Source organism: Megascapheus bottae, chromosome 7, assembly GCF_031878675.1.
Source record: "Megascapheus bottae isolate mThoBot1 chromosome 7, mThoBot2.hap1, whole genome shotgun sequence".
Taxonomy (NCBI): domain Eukaryota; kingdom Metazoa; phylum Chordata; class Mammalia; order Rodentia; family Geomyidae; genus Megascapheus; species Megascapheus bottae.
In genome coordinates this window covers 78815781-78834017 of record NC_143515.1, presented here as the reverse complement: position 1 = coordinate 78834017, position 18237 = coordinate 78815781, and the positions used below count along the sequence as shown (strand labels likewise).

The 18237-nt window shown below is 44.3% G+C and overlaps 1 protein-coding gene across 1 annotated transcript in view; it reads right to left on the bottom strand.

Moving 5' to 3' along the window:
- The window catches only part of Adam17 (ADAM metallopeptidase domain 17), a 44965-nt gene extending 41166 nt beyond the window's left edge, over positions 1–3799 (bottom strand). Inside the window, exon 1 of the mRNA XM_090337464.1 lies at positions 3616–3799. Coding sequence (XP_090193590.1) covers positions 3616–3712 — 97 coding nt within the window. The 5' untranslated portion in view covers positions 3713–3799. The remainder of the gene's footprint in view (positions 1–3615) is intronic.
- Positions 3800–18237: the final 14438 nt, after the last annotated feature.

Here is an 18237-nt window from a genome sequence, read left to right as displayed (position 1 = left end):
GGACATAATATATACGAATGTCTGGAAACCTTTAGGTAGAACCATCAACAACAAAGATGGATGTGGGGTCAGTACACCCAGATCAGACATATATTTAGTAGCTAGAACAGTCAAATGACAAGTGAAACCAGGACAGCGGAAGACTTGGCAGAATCTATTACTCATGTCAGGAGGAAAGGGAAAAAAAGGAAGTAGAAGGAAGATGGCAATCTCCTCACCTGATTTTAAGACAACATGAAGAGACACGTAGACATATTAAAAAAAAAAAAGGGCCGGGAGTTTGGCCTAGTGGTAGAGTGCTTGCCTAGCAAGCATGAAGACCGGGGTTCGATTCCTCGGTACCACATACATAGAAAAAAGCTGGAACTGGTGCTGAGGCTCAAGTGGTAGAGCTCCAGCCTTGAGAAAGTCCAAGGACAGTGCTCAGGCCCTGAGCTCAAGCCCAGGATTGGCAAAAAAAAAAAAAAACCTTTTGGCCCACTTTTCTACCACAATGAGTCTATTATTGCTTGTCCTTTCTTTCCTGCCAACCTTTTTCACACACTATCCTTACCAACTCTCATAAACACAAAGGATCTGAAAAGTCAACTGCACTTGGCCTTGGAGAACATCTATACTCAATGCAGGATGTCATGGGCTGGGGATGTGGCTCCATGGCAGAGTGCTTGCCTAGCATGCAGGAAGCCATGGGTCCAATTCCTCAGTATCACACAGAGTGGTGCTGTGGCTCAGCAGCACCACTCTCAAGTGGCAGAGTGCAGCCTTGGGCCAGAGAGACACAGGGACAGACCCCTAGGCCCTGAGTTCAAGCCCCAAGACTGGCAAAAAAGTAAATAAATAAAAAGTGAATACCAAAAGGATTTTTCCAATTTATTATGATCTCTGCTTAACACTTCATTTCAGAAATAACTTTCTTTGACTAGTTCAAAGCAATGTTATATTAAATCTCTCTTGAAGCAATTAGGGTAGTTTCATGTTTAGATTTAAAGAAATGTAGTTTATAAGCAAAATTATTATGAGGAAATCAAAATACTGAGTTAAATGGCCCTATAAACAATGAAATAAAATCTTCATACCAATAACCTCAAATTTCAAAATACATTTGAAATATAAAAATTTCCCATGTGACCTTCTACCCATTTACATCCTCTTTTATGAAAAGTAACACAAAAGGAAAATAATTTTGAAATCAAAATGAGATTTGTACACCCAGCTGCAACTTCAACAAGATATAATAATGACTAAGGTCTTATGAGTCACAGCTTTCCTAAATTATGCAATTCTTAGCAGTTAAGTTGGAACAGATTTTTATAGTATTTTTGCCTTTCAAAAAAGTCACATAACTAATCAATATCAGTTATGCAATTACAGTATTATAGTGTAAGTAGGCCAAAAAAAAAGCAGATTCGATAAAATAAATTTCAACTATAAAACTACTGAGTTGGCCTTGACCAACTCAATCTAAATAGGAGGGTTAAATGATAAATGACATTCTCCCCCCCCCCCCACACACACACACCTTATCTACAAGGCACTGCCAAGCATCAGTGGCTCACACCTGTAGTCCCTAGCTAGCTACTCAGGAGGTTGAGATCTGAGGATCTGAGTTCAAAGCCAGTCCAGGCATGAAAATCTGTGAGACTCTCATCTCCAATTAACCACCAGAAAACCAAAACTGGTGCTGTGGCTCCAAATGGTAGAGCACTAGCCTTGAGCTATAGAGCTCAGGCCCAGAGTTCAAGCCCTACGACCAACAACAACAAAAAAGACATCTACGGGGCCGGGAGTTTGGCCTAGTGGTAGAGTGCTTGCCTAGCATGCACGAAGACCTGGGTTCATTTCCTCGGTACCATGTACACAGAAAAAAGCTGGAAGTGGTGCTGAGGCTCAAGTGGTAGAGCTGTAGCCTTAAGAAAGTCAAAGGACAGAGTGCTCAAGCTCTGAGCTCAGGACTGGAAAAAAAAGAAAAAAGAAAAACTAAGGCTGAAGATAAAGTCCAGTGGTAAAGCACATACATTATCATGTACAAGACCCTGGGTCAGTTCCTAGCACAGGAAAAAAAAAATCATCTTGTAAGGTTCATGTCAGTGTTAAGTTCTGCCATCACGAATGCCCTTATTTTCACTTTATCTATCTAGGGTTTTGTGTTTTTGTTTTGTTTTCCAGTCCTCAGGCTTGAACTCTAAGCCTGGGCCTAGTCACTGGGCTTCTTTTGCTCGAGGATAGCACTATACCACTTGAGCCACACTGCCACTTCTGTTTTCTGGTGGATAATTGGAGATGAGGCTCACAGACTTTAGTGCCTGGGCTAGCTTTGAACTGAGACCCTCAGATCTCAGCCTCCTGAGATTACAGGCAGGAGTCTGTCCCTTCAAATGTTTTTGATAAGTAAATAGGTAAGCCTAAACACATTTTTCTAGCACAAATCAGTACTTTGGCAATAAAAAATTTATGATCTGCATGTGATGCTGAAAACCAACATAACTTTTTTCCCTCTACATAATAGTTCTCTAGGTGTCGTTAACTTTTTTACCCTTAAATAAGAGAATGAAAACATGTACCAATTTTTAGACCGATAAAAGTATAATTTTAGTACCTCAAAAATCTTGTTTTTATCCTTAAAATGATATGTATCCTTATGTTACCCATCCTTACATAGTCATGGCTAACTTACCAGATCGCAGCACTTCCTAACTAGCTCCTTTTCCTCCTTAAATACCTGTAATCTGTTTCCAATAGCACAACCACAGAACAGTTATTCAGGCGAGAACATTCAACACCTTTATTACCTGTTATCAGTAAATTACAAGTCCAATGTCAGACAATAACTAATGCCAAAAAAAAAAAATCAAGTAGCCATAAAGAAAACAAAAATGATCTCAGTCTACACAGTACAGCAGTAACGTGAAACCTTGTTATTACGGAGGACGGGGGAAATGATAACACTACAGCTTCTCACAATGGAAAGTGAACTGTTTTACACTTTGTTATTAATTAACCAAACTGTCTTACGCGTGAGCTATTGAAAGAGGAAGGCTAAGAAACAAACACTGTAAGGTCACACTAACTTCCACCTAACAATGCTGAACACAAACCCTCTAGAAAACAGAATTACACGGGAAGGAATCCTTTACTTTGCTAGACTCAAAAATGCCTGTTCCTGACAAGAAGTGCAAATGTGCAAGAAGAGCTCGAGTTGTACTTTCCTTCCACACCCTTTTTCTCAAATAAACCTCCAATAAACTACACCCCAACCGAGAAAGTGCTTAGGTGATGCCCCCCCGCGGCCGCCGTCCGGTGGAAGCTGGCCCCGGCACTCCGGCAGGAGGAACACACCCCATTTCTTAGCCAGCACCCCGCCACACTCCCCGAACACACGGCAGAAACACCCGCCGGGGCCGACGCGTTCCCCGCCCCGCCCTCGGCCCCCGCCCGGCCCCCGCCCGGCCGCCCGGGCCTTCCCCGAACTCGGGGAGCCACACCCCCTTCCTGCCGAGACTCGGGGGGACCCCGCGCCGAGCAGCTGAGCGCCCCAGCTCGCCAGCGCCTTTCCAGGCCGCGCTCCCGGCTCCCGCCTGGCACCCGCCGGAGCCCCGCCGCCCCCCTGCTCTTTACCGAGGCGCTGAGGGGAGCCGGGGCCCGCGGCGTCCGGAGGTCGCGGCGCCGGCACCAGCGGAGCCAGGGTGGTCAGGAAGAGGAGACACAGCCTCATGTTCCCGGCCGGCCGCCGGGCCCACCCACCGCAGAACAGCTTCGCCGGACGGGGCCTCGGAAGCCGCTCACATGGAGAGGAGAACCTGCCGGCGCAGCGCGGCCCCGCACACTACTCGACTCCCGCGCCGCCTACCGGGAACTCCACTCGGGGGTGGGAGGGGTTGTTCCAGGACCCGGAAGTGCGGAGACGCGGGCCACGCCCACTTCCGGCGCCGCGGACCCTCCCCCACCGCCCACAGCCGGAAGCAGGGCGCCGCGAGGCCTGCCGGGCGCCCCGCCCCGCTGCGGCTCGCACCGCGTCTGCGCTCTCCCCGCCGGGTCCAGCTCCACCGGCGCCTGGCTTCGGCCGCCGCGATGTCCTTGCTCGACCCCGCCCGGCCTCTTTCCTGTCCCGGAGTGACCACGAGGAAGGTGGGAGCTCAAGAGCCAGGCCTCCGCAGTGCGCGCGGCCGGCCCTTCATCTCGGCGTCGGTTGAGGTCCGGAGTGGGGGCCGGGACCCCTGCCTGCGCGGCGGCCGGGTTCCCCGCGCGGCCTCCCGGGGCCCGGTGCGGGCAGCCGGGGGAAGGCTGGACTTCGGGGCTGCACGGGCTTCCCCGGGCTCTGTGTCCCACGTCTGAGCCCTGCAGGGGCCCGAGCAGGAAGAATCTACCAGCCAACTCCACTCCTCTCTCTCCTTAGTCCGTTTAGCTTGGACTGGAAGCTCCTTCCTGCGGTTTATGCTTTGCCATCCTTTGCATCATTTTAGCTCTGTGTACTTCACTTAGTACTTACAGTGCTGAATAAACTTTTCTCAAGACGGGCTCTTTTAGTTATTTGTTTATACGGCTAGAGCCTCATACATTGTTCTACTTGACAGTGAGACAGTCATGATGAAATGGTAAAGTGTTAGGAATAAACTGCTAGTGCTGGGCAAGTTTCAAGTCTAATTCCTAAGGGAGGAAAACAAAAAAGCCATGTTCAGCACGTCACTGGTGGCTCACACCTGTAATCCTAGCTACTGGGAAGCTGAGATCTGAGGATCCCAGGTCAAAGATAGCCCATGCAGGAAAGTCCATGAGACACCCATCTCCAGTTAACCACAAGAGAACTGGAAGTGGCGCTGTGACTCCAAGTGGTAGAGTGCTAGCCTTGAGATGAAGAGCTCAGGGACAACACCAAGCCCAGAGCTCCAGCCCCGCGACCAACACATAATAATAATTTACACTCAGTGTAGTATACCCCAGTTAAATGTCAGCATCATTTTCAAGTTACCGGCTTTAAGCTAGCTGAATCTGTACATACCTTAGATATAAAAATGTCTAAATTAACTATACATAAGTCATTTAAGTATACATTGATGATATATCAAATAAAGAGGATTTCACCTCTTCAAATTGTATATAACTAATCCGTAAAGATATGAAGGCTCTGGTGGCTTTTTTTTGTTATAAACACTAAAAATGTTTATGCTTCTAGTAGACCGTATATTATAGTTTAGTGTTCCCCACAGCCCTGTGTTTAATGGCATCTTTTTTAAAGCTCCTGATCACTTTTTCATAACCAGAAACCCTAGAATTATTAGGGGCAATCCAGATTTCAAATCATTTTTCCCATTCACAAATTAGAACTCAAATTATGATTGCAATTTTAAGTTCATCTTTTCCTCTTTATACCTAAAAGATTTGAGGGGGAAAAAAAGCACCACATGGGGGAGATAAAGAGCCAGAAGACAGAACTACTAGAACATACCGGGTAGAGACTGTGTTGGCAATACAAGCCAAGGGGGCTAAGGCAGGAGGATCTTGAAGCATAGTGAGACACTGTCTCCAAATTGAAAAAAATTAGTGGTCTAACTCAGTAGTTCAATCTTTTATTCTCTTACTCTCAAAAGAATTTTTTAATATGTATCCCCTGGATAATATCTTAAATTTTTTTTTCACCATAAATGTAGTTGCAGCTAAGCAAGCACCTGTGGTTTCCACCTATAATCCTAATCACTCAGGAGGTTGAGACCTTAGGTTTTTGGATTTTTTTTTTTTGGTCCTGGGGCTTGAACTCAAGGACTGAGCACTAATCTTGGGCTTTCTCATGGTTAGAGCTCTACCACTTGAGCCACAGCACTACTTCCAGCTTTTTCTATGTATGTGGTATGGAGGAATCGAACCCAGGTCTTCGTGTATGTATGCTAGGCAAGCACTCTACCACTAGGCCACACTCCCTCCACCCCCCCCCCTTTTAACATCCTATAGTGGACTATAAGAACCTTAGATTCCATAGCTACTCCCACCCTCCAAGATACGCCCCAAGGATCCTGGCATTCACTCTCTTTAGTAGTCAGTACTGTGGACTGCAGTTGATCTGTGCACAGAAGCACACACATGTACAGTAGAAATGCTGGTATATCATTGCCAAGGTTAAGTTTTAAGACGTTCGCCTCTGGTACTCTCTCTGGTTATTTGAGATGAGATCTAGCCTTGTCTAGGCAAGACTAGCTACAAAGTGCAATCTTTCTGCTCAGCCTCCTGAGTTCCAGGAGTTGATTACAGGCATGTGCCACCCTGTCAGGCTTCTTTTGCTTTGTTTTCTCTTGGATCATACAGTCCAAGGAAGCCAGCTTTCGTGTCATAAAAACACTTTGAAAACCTACAGAGAATAGGAATAGAGGCTAGCAGACAGCAGCCTTCCAAGAGAGCGGTAAGATGAGCCACTCGCAGAGCTCCTTAGCCTCAGACAAGCGTTGAGGTGCTTCCAAGCACGCACCATACCCTGTTCCTCTACCCTGGGAGGTAAGAAATCCTGTGCTAAACTCCTAAATTAAGGATAATCCTTTTTGCATAGCTACTATTCAAAGAAATACACAGATACTAAGTTCATTATACTATTTGAAGTTTTTGTTTTCAGAACTAAGGATTAAACTTGGAGCTTCGCACACTTTGGTAGGCACTCTACCACTTGAGCCCTGCCTCTAGCACCTTTTTTTTTTTTTTGCCAGTTCTGGACCTTGAACTCGGGGCCTTCGCACTGTCCTTGGGCTTTCTCAAGGCTGGAGCTCTGCCATGAGCCACAGCACCCCTTCCGGCTTTTTGTCTATGTATGTGGTACCAAGCTATCAGACCAGAGGGTCTTCATGCATACTAGGCAAGCACTCTAGCACTAGACCAAACTCCCAGCCCCTCCAGCACCGTTTTTGTGGTCACATTTGAGGTAGTAGCTTGTTTTATGCCACAACCTGCAAGGCAATCCGGATAGAGACAGGTAGGAGATAGATAGATAGATCTGTTTTATTTCTTCATATTTCTAAGAAACTGTAAATACAAAAGCAAGGCCTTGCTCGGGCTCCTTGGAAGGCTCTAGGGAGAATCCTTTGCCTCTTCAGCTTCTGCAGATTGCAGGCAGCTTTGGTATTTGAATCTCTGCGTCCGGCCCCATGTGGTTACCCATTTGCTTACATTGGTCTCTTTTCAGGGCACCAGTCTTACTGGATTTAGGTAAAATTAATCCAGTGTAACTTCATCTTTAACAAGCCATCTGCAAAGACTAAAGAACAGGGATTGGGACTTGTTGGTAGATAGAATTCTGTCTCCTACAAACATCATCTAATTTGCTTGATTACAATGGGGAATTTGGGCTGGAGTGTGGCTCAAATGTGAAACCACAGTATTGTTCCTCTAAAATGAGGGAGTTGTGAGACAGAGGATGAGACAGAGCTCTGCTGAGGCAATTGAAGGAAGCTTTCAGGCAGACTTCCCGTCTCAACCTTTCATTCATTTCTAACCATAGCCTCCTTCCTAACAAGGGCACAGAAGATGCTGATGTTTTCTTATCAAAGATCAGTGCCTCATCTTGTTATTCTGTAACATTTCCTCACTAAGTTCTGTTTTGTTTTTGAAGACCTGTCATGACTCAGAAGTGAGAGCTGACTTCGAAGCCAAGTAGCTGGCTCTGAACAATCTGCAAATCTACATATGTGGTACCGAGGAATCGAACCTGGGTCTTAGTGCATGCTAGGCAAGCACTCTACCACTAGGCCAAACTCCCAGCCCCTGCAAATCACTTTTGACAAGTGGTAAAACCTCTCCCAGCATTGTTGTTTAAAATTTGGAAGTAAAGGTACTTACCTCAGAAGGCTAATGTATCCAGTAGACAAACAAGGGGTAAAGCTATGGTTTAGTTAGTTAAAGCTTAACTCCTCCAGAGTTCAAGAAGTAATGCACCTACTACGTGATGAATGTAACTGTAACCCCTCTATTACTCTGACAATAAAGTACAATAAAAAAGAAAAAACAAAAAACAAAAAGCATAAGCCAGGTGTGGTGGCTCATGCCTGTAATCCTAGCTACTCAAGAGGCTGAGATCTGAGGATCATGGTTCAAGGCCAGCCCGAACACTAAAGTCCATGAGACTCTTATCTCCAATTAACCATCAGAAAATTGTATGTGGCACTGTGACTCGAGGGGCAGGGCGCCTTGAGCTGAAGACCTCAGGGACAGTGCCCAGGCCCAGTGTTCAAGCCCCATGACCAACATTTAAAAAAAAAAAAAAAAGCAAGCTTAACTCCTGTAGTGAAGTTCTACAAGGTAAAATAGGAAACCTGTACATAACTGGACTTTCAAATCCATTCAAACATTGGCTGATGAAGTTTCTTCTGGTTTAACCATCATTCTTTTGCAGATCCCATTGTGTCCAGGAAATCCTGAGACCACCATGGACCTGAATGCTCTGTTCTCTCTTCCCACACTCTGCCTGTTCTTAGCTTGATGGGAAGTCCTGCTTGTCCCAGGCCAAATACCTTACTGGGAGCAAACCTGGAGTTCTGCTTAGGACAGATTCCACTTGAGTCTTATTTCAGCAATCTCTAGGAACATGAAAAGCTAATAGTTTTGACTGTTTTGTTCTGTTGTCACTTGGAGAGTAAAATCCACCAGTAACGCCAGGCCAGCAGTTTTTGACCTCCTTGCTCCCTTCAACAGGACCACCACAAGTATCTGTATCTGGCCTCCTCCTCCTCCCCTATCATGCCACTGGCAGAGCCTCTGCGAGTCATAAGGTAACCAAAAACCAGACACTAAAGAGATTAAAAAAGAAAAAGAGCTAGCAAGACCTTAAATATTAAGGCCAAGAACAAAAAAATGGGTCAAGATCTTGTGCGTGTGGCTTCTACATTTGCATCATCCAGAAATTTTCCAGACAGTAGTTTAGGGCCAGAGGAGTGATATTCTGCCCAGTTTATTAAAGTAAACAAGCTCAGGTGGACTGCACCAATGAATCACTTACTCTAGTTGGCTTAGGAGGAGCCCCTGGCTCAAGCAGGAGGACATTCAAATTGTAACTGATAGGAAAAGCATGGCCAGGCCTATAGGGTCTATACACTGACCGCGGCATTCAGTTAGGGACCTGGGGATTCTGACCCCCTGCTTCCAGAACCATTTCAGAATCTAGGCTAGAAGAATGCACTCGTGTCTGTGCTGTCCCATCCACATATGCACTATAAGGGAGGCCACTCATCCAGTGGTCTCTCTGACAGTGTGGGCCTGAGTCTCCTGATCCTGATCTGTGTGGTCACTGTGTAGTCAAGTTCTGTGCTTCTGAGACACTGTCACCTTGAAGAAGCAGAAAATAAAAGCAAATGTCACAAGAGGAGGAGAGATGTTACCATTTATTGGCCTACTCTGCAGAGATGACAATACATTGACATGCAGAAATAACTTAAAAGCAGACATCCATTAAAACTTCAGTTTAGCCAAGTGCCAGTAGCTCACACCAGTAATCCTAGCTCCTTAGGAGGGCAAGATCTGAGAACTGTGGTCCAAAGCTAGCTTGGGCGAGAACTTCTGTGAGAATTTTCTCCAATTAATCACCCAAAAAGCTACAGGTGGAGCTTGGGGCTCAAGTGGCAGAGTGCCTTGAGTACAAAAGCAGATCGATTGGGCTTGAAATATTCCTAAGCCATCTTGTCAGAACCCTTACCTGTTTCTGGAGTTTATAGAAGAAAAGGAGATTTGGCTGCTTTCCCAAGTACACAGCAAGTTAGTGGCAGGAACAGCTCCTGAAAATGAGTCCTGAACAACAGTCTAGTTCTTGCTGTGCACCCAACAGTAGATGACCACAGGGTCATCCCCCCCCAGCGGAATGTTCCACAAATTGTTACCACCAGGGCATTCACGTCACGCACTTACTACAAAACTCAAACTAATGAGAAATCTATTTTGGGAGACATGAGAGGGTATATCTTTCTACAATCAAGGGCTCTTAGCTCTTAAAGAGGTAAAGAATAATTTGCACTTGCGGCTTTTTCTTGAAACAGAGAAGGCTGCTGGGTTAGATCTGGAATCTTTTTAAAGATTTTTTTTCCCTTTTTAATGTAGCATTGTATTATACAATGTAATAGATTTCATTATGACACTTTCATACACGACCACAATACACTTTGAACATAATTACCACCCTCCTAGTTGGTTTTGTAATTTTACCTGGTTTTAAATAAAGAACTGAATATTCACTTTCTACAAAATGATCTCTTCAGGGCTGGGAATGTGGCTTAGTGGTAGAGTGCTTGCCAACCATGCATGAAGCACTGGGTTTGACTCCCCAGCACCACATAAACAGAAAAGGCCAGAGGTAGCACTATGGCTCAAGTAGAATGTTATTCTTGAGCAAGAAGAAGCTCCGGGACAGTACTCAGACCGAGTTCAAGCCCCAGTACTGACACCAAAAAAAAAGGTTTTTTTCCCCAGTTTGCACAAAACAAATTAACATCAATTTTCTTCCATCTCAGGGGAGCTGCTCACCCCATCCAGGCAGCAGGAAGTTTATGGCAGCAGATTGAGAAGTTGGGGTTGGGGTGGCTGTGTCTTCTAGGCCTTTTAGTTGATTACCAACTCAGCTTAATGAGAAAAGGATAAGCCATGTGCTGGTGGCTTTCACCTACAACCCTAGCTACTTAGACAGCTGAGATCTGAAAATCATGGTTCAATGGCAGGCAGGAGACAAAAGTCCATGAGACTCATGTCCAGTTAACCACCAGAAAACTGGAAGTGGCATTGCGGCTCCAAATGGTAGAGTGCCGGCAAAAGAGCTCACGGACAGCGTCTAGGCCTGGACAAAGAAACAGTAATGGAAGGATGGCTAGCACTGTAAATAATGATGAGTAGGGTTTAAAAGCCAGACACTGAAAATGAGTCAAAGGAAAAAGGAGCTCATTTTTAATATGCACTATGTAAAAAAAATAATAAACTAACCTGAGGGTAGGGATAGTGGGCGGAAGTAGAATGAAGACTTAACGATAGTATTTTTTAAATGGAAAAAAAAAAGTCAAGGGAAGCCAGGTGCCAGTGGCTTATGCTTATAATTCTAACTATTCAGGAGGCTGGGATCTTCTGTCCTTGGCAGGGTAAGTGGGGCACAGAAATGGAGGGATAAAGGGAGAAAAAAATGCAGTAATGGTACTTACTAGAAATTGTCCAAAATGAACTATATAACTTATAGGTTCAGACAGGAGGGAAAAACTGGGAGAGGAGGGGGTGACATTGTCCAAAAAGAACTGCACTCTTTACCTCACTTATGTAACTGTAACCCCTTTGCAAATCACCTTTATACTGTCACCACACACACACACACGCAAAGTCTTACCTTGAGCATTTATTTCCCAGCTATTATCAATGTTTTGGGTGTCAATATGTAGTCCAGGCTGGCCTCAAACTCAGGATCCTCTTGCCTCTGCCTCCAGAATTCCAGGGTTACAGGCATGCTTAACCACCTCTGGTGACCATCAGTGTTGTTTGGCTTGGCTCAGTATCTCACTGAGGGGCATCACACAGCTCAATACTAAACAGGTACCAGACACACACATGGCATTTGATGCTGAAGATGTAGACAAGAGCTCCATACCTGTCTTAAAAGTCTCATTAGCAGGACTTAAATCTTTCACGTTACCACGGATGGCAGCAAAGGATGTGTAGTGTGAGTAGCCTGAAGGCAAAAAGGAAGTGCATAATCTCTGTGGAGGCACTCTGGTAAAGAGCCAATCTGGAAACCCATTCTCTGACCCAACAGTCTCTTCAGAATAGTGACTCTGGTGAGGTACTGTCAGCTGCTGAGTTACCTTTCCTAACAACAAAGCTCATCCCTCGTTAGCCCTTCCCTTGGTCAAATGCTTTCCCTGGGTTTCCACCATCTATTGGGTACATTTCCTGCTGCTTTGCCTGCCAACAGAGATCCACACAATTTGGCTTCCCACTGTTTCTTGACATGGGGTCTCAAAATGTAGCTTCAACCTTGTGATCTTCCTGCTTCAACCTCCCCTATGCTGAGATTACTACTCTGCCAGCACTCAAGCACCATCTCCAGGAGACGCTCTCTCCGTATGTCACAGTACTGTACCATCCATCCATCCATCCATCCATTCAGTTCTTATTCACAGCCAGATAGATGGTTTGCCTTAGTGGCAACACTTAAGTATGACCAGCTAACAATGCCAAATGTCTTTTATTCCAATAAAATAAGGTCGTGAAGGGTCCATAAGAAGCTGGGTGCTGGTGGCTCACACCTAGAATCCTGACTACAAAGGAGGTTGAGGACTGAGGATGGAGGTTTGAAGGCAGCCCAGGCAAGTAAGTCGTTGAGACTCTTGTCTCCAATTAAGAAACAAGTCTCATGGTAGAGCACCTAATCCCGGAGTTCAAACCCTAGGATAGGCAGAAAGTAAATAAACCATCTTAAAAATATGCTAGGTGGCCAGTATATACTGAATTACTTCCCTGACTTTTCTAGATAACTTCAGATTTTAAGAAACACAAGTGGCCTGAGATAGCTTTTGGTTGACATTTTTCCCGTAGTGCAGACCTTGAAACAGATACATCAGTACAATTTAAAAAAAAAAAAAAAGGCTGGGAGTGGTAGCTCACTCCTGTAATCCTAGCCACTCAGGAGGCTGAGATCTGAGTATCATGGTTCAAAGCCAACCCTGGTATTAAAGTCCATGAGACTCTTACCTCAAATTAACCACTAGAAAACCAGAAGTGGCACCTTGGCTCAAGGGGTAGGGCAGTAACCTTGAGCTGAAGTGCTCAGGGACAATACTCAGGCCTAGCAGTAGGGTGGTAGCCTTAAGCTGAAGAACTCAGGGACAGCACCCAGGCCCAGAGTTCAAGCCCCAGGACCCAGAGACAGAGACAGAGAGACACACACACACACAAACCACCTACATATTAGTCCTATCTTTAAAAAAGAAAAGCTTGTTTATATTTTATCTTGCCTTGCATCAACAATTTAGGAAGTGAAAGGACTGATAAGGAAAGGGAATGAGCTCAAATCCTCTAGCCTTGAATGAAACTACTGGGCGCCTAGTGTGACTGCTGTGAAGCTAGCTCACATGACATGCAAGTTTCTGGGCCTCCAGCCTTTCCTCAGGATATACTTCTAGCTTCCTACCACAAGCACCAGCCAATCCCAAATCAACACTACTGCTGATTTATCTTGATCAAATATCTCCTACCTCATACCTGCATCCCAGAGCATTCTTTTTTTTGGGGGGGGGGGGGAGGAGTGGGGCTTGAATTCTGTCCCTGAGCTCTTCAGCTTAAGGCTATCACTCTACTACTTTTGCCACAGTGTCCCTTCCAATTTTCTGGTGGTTAATTGGGATGTCTCATGGACTTTTGTGCCCAGTCTGGCTTTGAACCTCAATCCTTAAATCTCAGTCTCTTGAGCAGCTAGAATTACAGGCATGAGCCACCAGTGCCCGACCAGAAGCAATTTTTTTTAACTCAGGGTTCATACAAGACCTTTGGCATCTCACACATCATGAAAACTGTCTGGTCAGAATTGGAATAAAACTATTACTTTGGGCTGAGTGTGTTGCTCAAATTCAGTGCTTCAATGCTTAAGACACAAGGTCCTGAGTTTAAACTTCATTATAGGGGGGTGGGGGGACCAAAACCTTGTATTAAAATTTAAATACAAAACAGGCCAAGAACCAGTTGACACATGAGCCCCTATGCTGTGCCTCTGCATACATAACCCAGGCCCAACAATAAACTCTTGGGCTTGACCTCACACCTACTGAATCAAAAACATGGGCCATGTGCACTTGTTTTGGCACTGTCACTTAATAAAAAATGTGGGGAGGGCTGGGAGTTTGGCCTAGTGGTAGTGCACTTGCCTAGCATGCATAAAGACCCAGGTTCAATTCCTCGGTACCACATACATAGAAAAAAAAGCTGAAAGTGGTGCTGAGGCTCAAGTGGTAGAGCTCTAGCTTTGAGAAATGTCTAAGGACACTGCTCAGATCATGAGCTCAAGCCCCACAACTGGCTCCCCCCACCAAAAAAAAAAGTGGGGAGCGGGGAGCAAAGCCTTCCACTTTCACGAGAATTTCGAGGTATTACCAACTGCTCACCAATCTTTTCTCTTTTTGCCAGTCATGGGGCTTGAACTCAAGGTCTGGGGCTAAGGGAACCCAGAGCTTGATGCATGCCAAGCAAGCACTCTACCACTGAGCCCCCTTCCCAGCCCTAACAAGTGCTTGACCTGATCAAGGCACTAGTTCTCTGGGTCTAGATTTTCCTTCATTTAGTTTCAACAGAATGACTTTTCCCTGCTGTGCTCCATCAGAGAATGCTAATTAGAAGTAAAATCATTGCTTAATGTTTTTTTTTAATTTTGCATTCCCAAATTACACTATCATTTTATTTTTGAGTCTATGCCCTTGAAAATCTAGGATAATAGGTCTGGGTAGAGTGCTTGATTTTCTTATGCATAAAACTGGTTTTATGAGAACTTTCCACTTCCAAAATTAGGCTGTCCTGCTCTACCCCTTTCCCCACCCTTCTGTCCTAAGGACTGAACCCAGGGTCTCACATATTCTTGGCACTGTATCACTGAGCTACACCTCCAACATTATTTTTTCAATTTTGAGACAGGCTGTCTGACTTTGAACTTGCTTATTACCTCCTGCCTCAGCCTCTTGAACAGCTGGGATTACAGAATGAGTCCCGGGCTCACTCTGTCCCTCGATGAGCAAGTATCCTGGTAATTTCTGCTGAAAGTGAGAAAAGCCACTCCAGACAGACCATGCAGAGATTTTCTTCAAAGAATACCAAATTACATCACCTTGAGCCTAGGTGGTTTAAACTGCTTATAAAGCTGGTAGAAAGAACACCAGCCTACAAATCTCAGTTGACCGTAAGCCTCCCCCTACGCCCCCCTCCTTTTTTGGTGCTGGAACTCAGAACCTTACACTATCCCTTACGCTTTTTAAGGCTGGCACTGTATCACTTGAGCCACACTATCACTTCTGCCTTTTTAGTGGTTAAGGACTTTTCTGCCTGAGCTGTCTTCAAACCAATCTTAAGAAGCCTCTGTATCGGTGGGAAACTACTATTTTGATAGCACGTAAGAGAAATAAAATCTTTTCATCACACAGACATATCTATAGAACACAAATTTACATGTGGAAAATCTTTGACTCAAATTACAGTAAACTCTAATCAAAGTAGAATGTTGCCCTGTCAACCAGGCAGACCTAAAGCTCTCAAACTTCCCTAGGCCTTCCCTGTGCTTAGTTTACTAAGCACCATATCCAGCTCTTTAAACAAGTTATAGGTCTTAGACTCGGCCTGGGCACTATCCTTGAGTTCTTCAGCTCAAAGCTACTGCCCTACCCTTTGAGCACAGCACCACTTCCATTTCCGGGTTTCTAGTGGTTAATTGGAGATAAGTGTCTCATAGACTTTAGTGCCAGGACTGGCCTTGAACCAGCTAAGATTACAGGCATGAGCCATCGTACCCAGCAAGAACAACAGATACTTCTGAGAGCTATAGTCCAGTTTAAATAATTTAGGAGCCTTTAGTAGCAAGGCCTACTGAAGTGTCTTTTTTTTTTTTTTAATTTAGGGCTCAATCTAATTTCAACCCCCTTAATCTATATCCCATGAGAACCTTTAATCTTGTTGAATATATCCTAATTTTGTTATTTCAATGGTTTAAGTAGTCTTTAAACAGTATCTTAAAAGTTTTAAGACACACATTTAATAAAAAGTAAATCTCAGCTAGGCACTGTCTCACACCTGTAATCTTTCTTAATGAGTGCCTGAGGTTAGAAGGATTGCACTTCACACTAAATCAGGGCAGTAAAGTCTATAACTCTTATCTACAATTAACCATCAAAAAGCCAGAAGTGGAATTGTGGTTCAAGTGGTAGAGTGCCTTGAGTAGAATTCAAGCCCAGGATGGGCACATGGGCAGGCAGGCAGGCACACACACACAGCTCACATCTATAATGCTACTTACTCTGAAGACCCTGATCAGGAGGATCAAAGTTTGAGGCTAGCTCAGGTATAGTTTTCAACTAGCACATTCCGGTTTTTGTGGCAGTTAAAGGGTGGTAAGTGTCTCTCAGATTTTCCTGCCTGGTGTGGCTTTGAACCTCAATCCTTAGATCTCGACTTCCTTAGTAGCTACGATTACAGCTGAGAGCCACCAGCACCTGAATAAGCATTAATTCTCTAAATAGCAGTAAGAGGCAATAATTGTTGTTTGCTAGTATCAGGGTTTCAACTTGAACCACACTTTTAGCTACGCCTTTTGCTTGTTATTTCAGAGATAAGAGTTTCAAGGACTTTTCTGTCTAGGTTGGCTTTAAACCCTGACCCACCATCTCCCAGCCTCCTGCAGAGATAGGATTAAAGTTGTGAGCCACTGGCACTCTGTGCAAAGTATCTCCTTCATGAAAATCCCTTCCAGCACTCAGAAGACTGAGGTAGGATCACTGAGTTCAAGGATAGCCTTGGCTATTAGCAAAGACAGTCTCGAAAAAAAATTTCAAGTTAGCCAGAAGAAGACTATTGGGATTGGGGAGTTGAGAGAAGAAAACAGAATTATCTTATTTTTTGCCAGTCACAGAGCTTCAACTTAGGGCCTGAGCACTATCCTTGGGCTTTTCTCAAGTCTAGAGCTCTACCACTAGGGCCCCAGCACCATGTGCAGCTTTTCTATATACATGTGGTAGGGAGGAATTAAACATGGGTCTTCATGCATGTTAGGCAAGCACTCTACCACTAGGCCAAACTCGCGGCCCCAGAATTACTATTTTTTTTAAATGCTACTTTAATGCCACGGTAAGAAAGACACCACATGGGGCCGGGAGTTTGGCCTAGTGGTTAAAGTGCTTGCCTAGCATGCATGAAGACCCGGGTTCAATTCCTCGGCACCACATACATAGAAAAAAGCCGGAAGTGGTGCTGAGGCTCAAGTGGTAGAGCTCTAGCCTTGAGAAAGTCCAAGGACAGGGCTCAGGCCCTGAGCTCAAGCCCAGGACTGGCCAAAAATAAAAAAAATAAAAATAAAAAAAAAAATGACTATCTATAAAAAAAAAAAAAAATTAAAAAAAAAAAAAAAAGAAAGACACCACAGCACAACCAAACTACAGTGGCATAGAAATGGTGCTGACACCTAAGAGAGGTAAATACCCAGTGTACTTGAGATGCTTCGGCAGGAAGACCTAGTGTTCAAAGCTTGGAGAGGAGGAATTCATAGCAAGACCTGACTCCAAAAAAAAGAAGATGGGAGCAATGATTAATGTACTAAATCAATCCAAACTCGGGCCTGCTGTTTGCAGACACACATACAACTTTTTTGGGGGGGATCATCTGTCAATTAAGAGCAAAAGAGAGAATTAAATGTGTACAAAGACTTGTCCAGGCATAATATAGTCTAACTGACACTGGATTCCTAAAATAAAGACCATTTATGGACATGCTCATGTTCAAGATGTTACAATTTTAACATCTGGAAAAGTTTTCAGAATTCCCTTGGTACTTACTTATATCCTTCAAGGCATCAGCTGTGTACACATGACCATGTAAAAGTGGAATGTGGTTAAGTAGTGCATGCCAAGTGGAATTCTTAATATCCTTCAGAACTACTCGTAAGCACCTACTGAAGGCCCCCAAACAAGGTTTATATCAGTACTCATTTCAATCTTCAGGATTCAATAGCAACGTAAGTCTAACATGTCAACCATAAACTCTCCTTTAGCCAAACAAGCACTAATTCCAGACAGATCTATGCATGGAAAGTTGACAAATACACATGCAGAATAAGGCAGTGACTGTTTTACAGAGAAACCCTTTCTATACCATGAAGAATGACTTTAAACTTTAAAAATATATCAGATAGCAAACGAAAATGAATCAAATTAGTTACCTACAATCAGATTAAAACCAAGCTCAACATTTGGGAGGAAAAAGTAAATCACCTGAATAGGCCCTTTTAGTCCTTAAAATTCAAACCTTTTGGGGAAGAACAGAAGGGATTACACTAACTAACATACATTATCCTCATAATCTGACTTGTGGAATTGAAACCCCTTTATACAACTACCTAAGTAGTTTCATTCACTTTTCTCCACTGTGGTACATGTTAAGTAAGTGCTCTAACATCAACCTACAAACCCAAACTTAATTAATTAAATCATTACTACCCAGCGTCTGTTGAATTCTGTGTCTTCACTTGCCCTAAGATAACAAATTCAGTGTAAAGGCTTT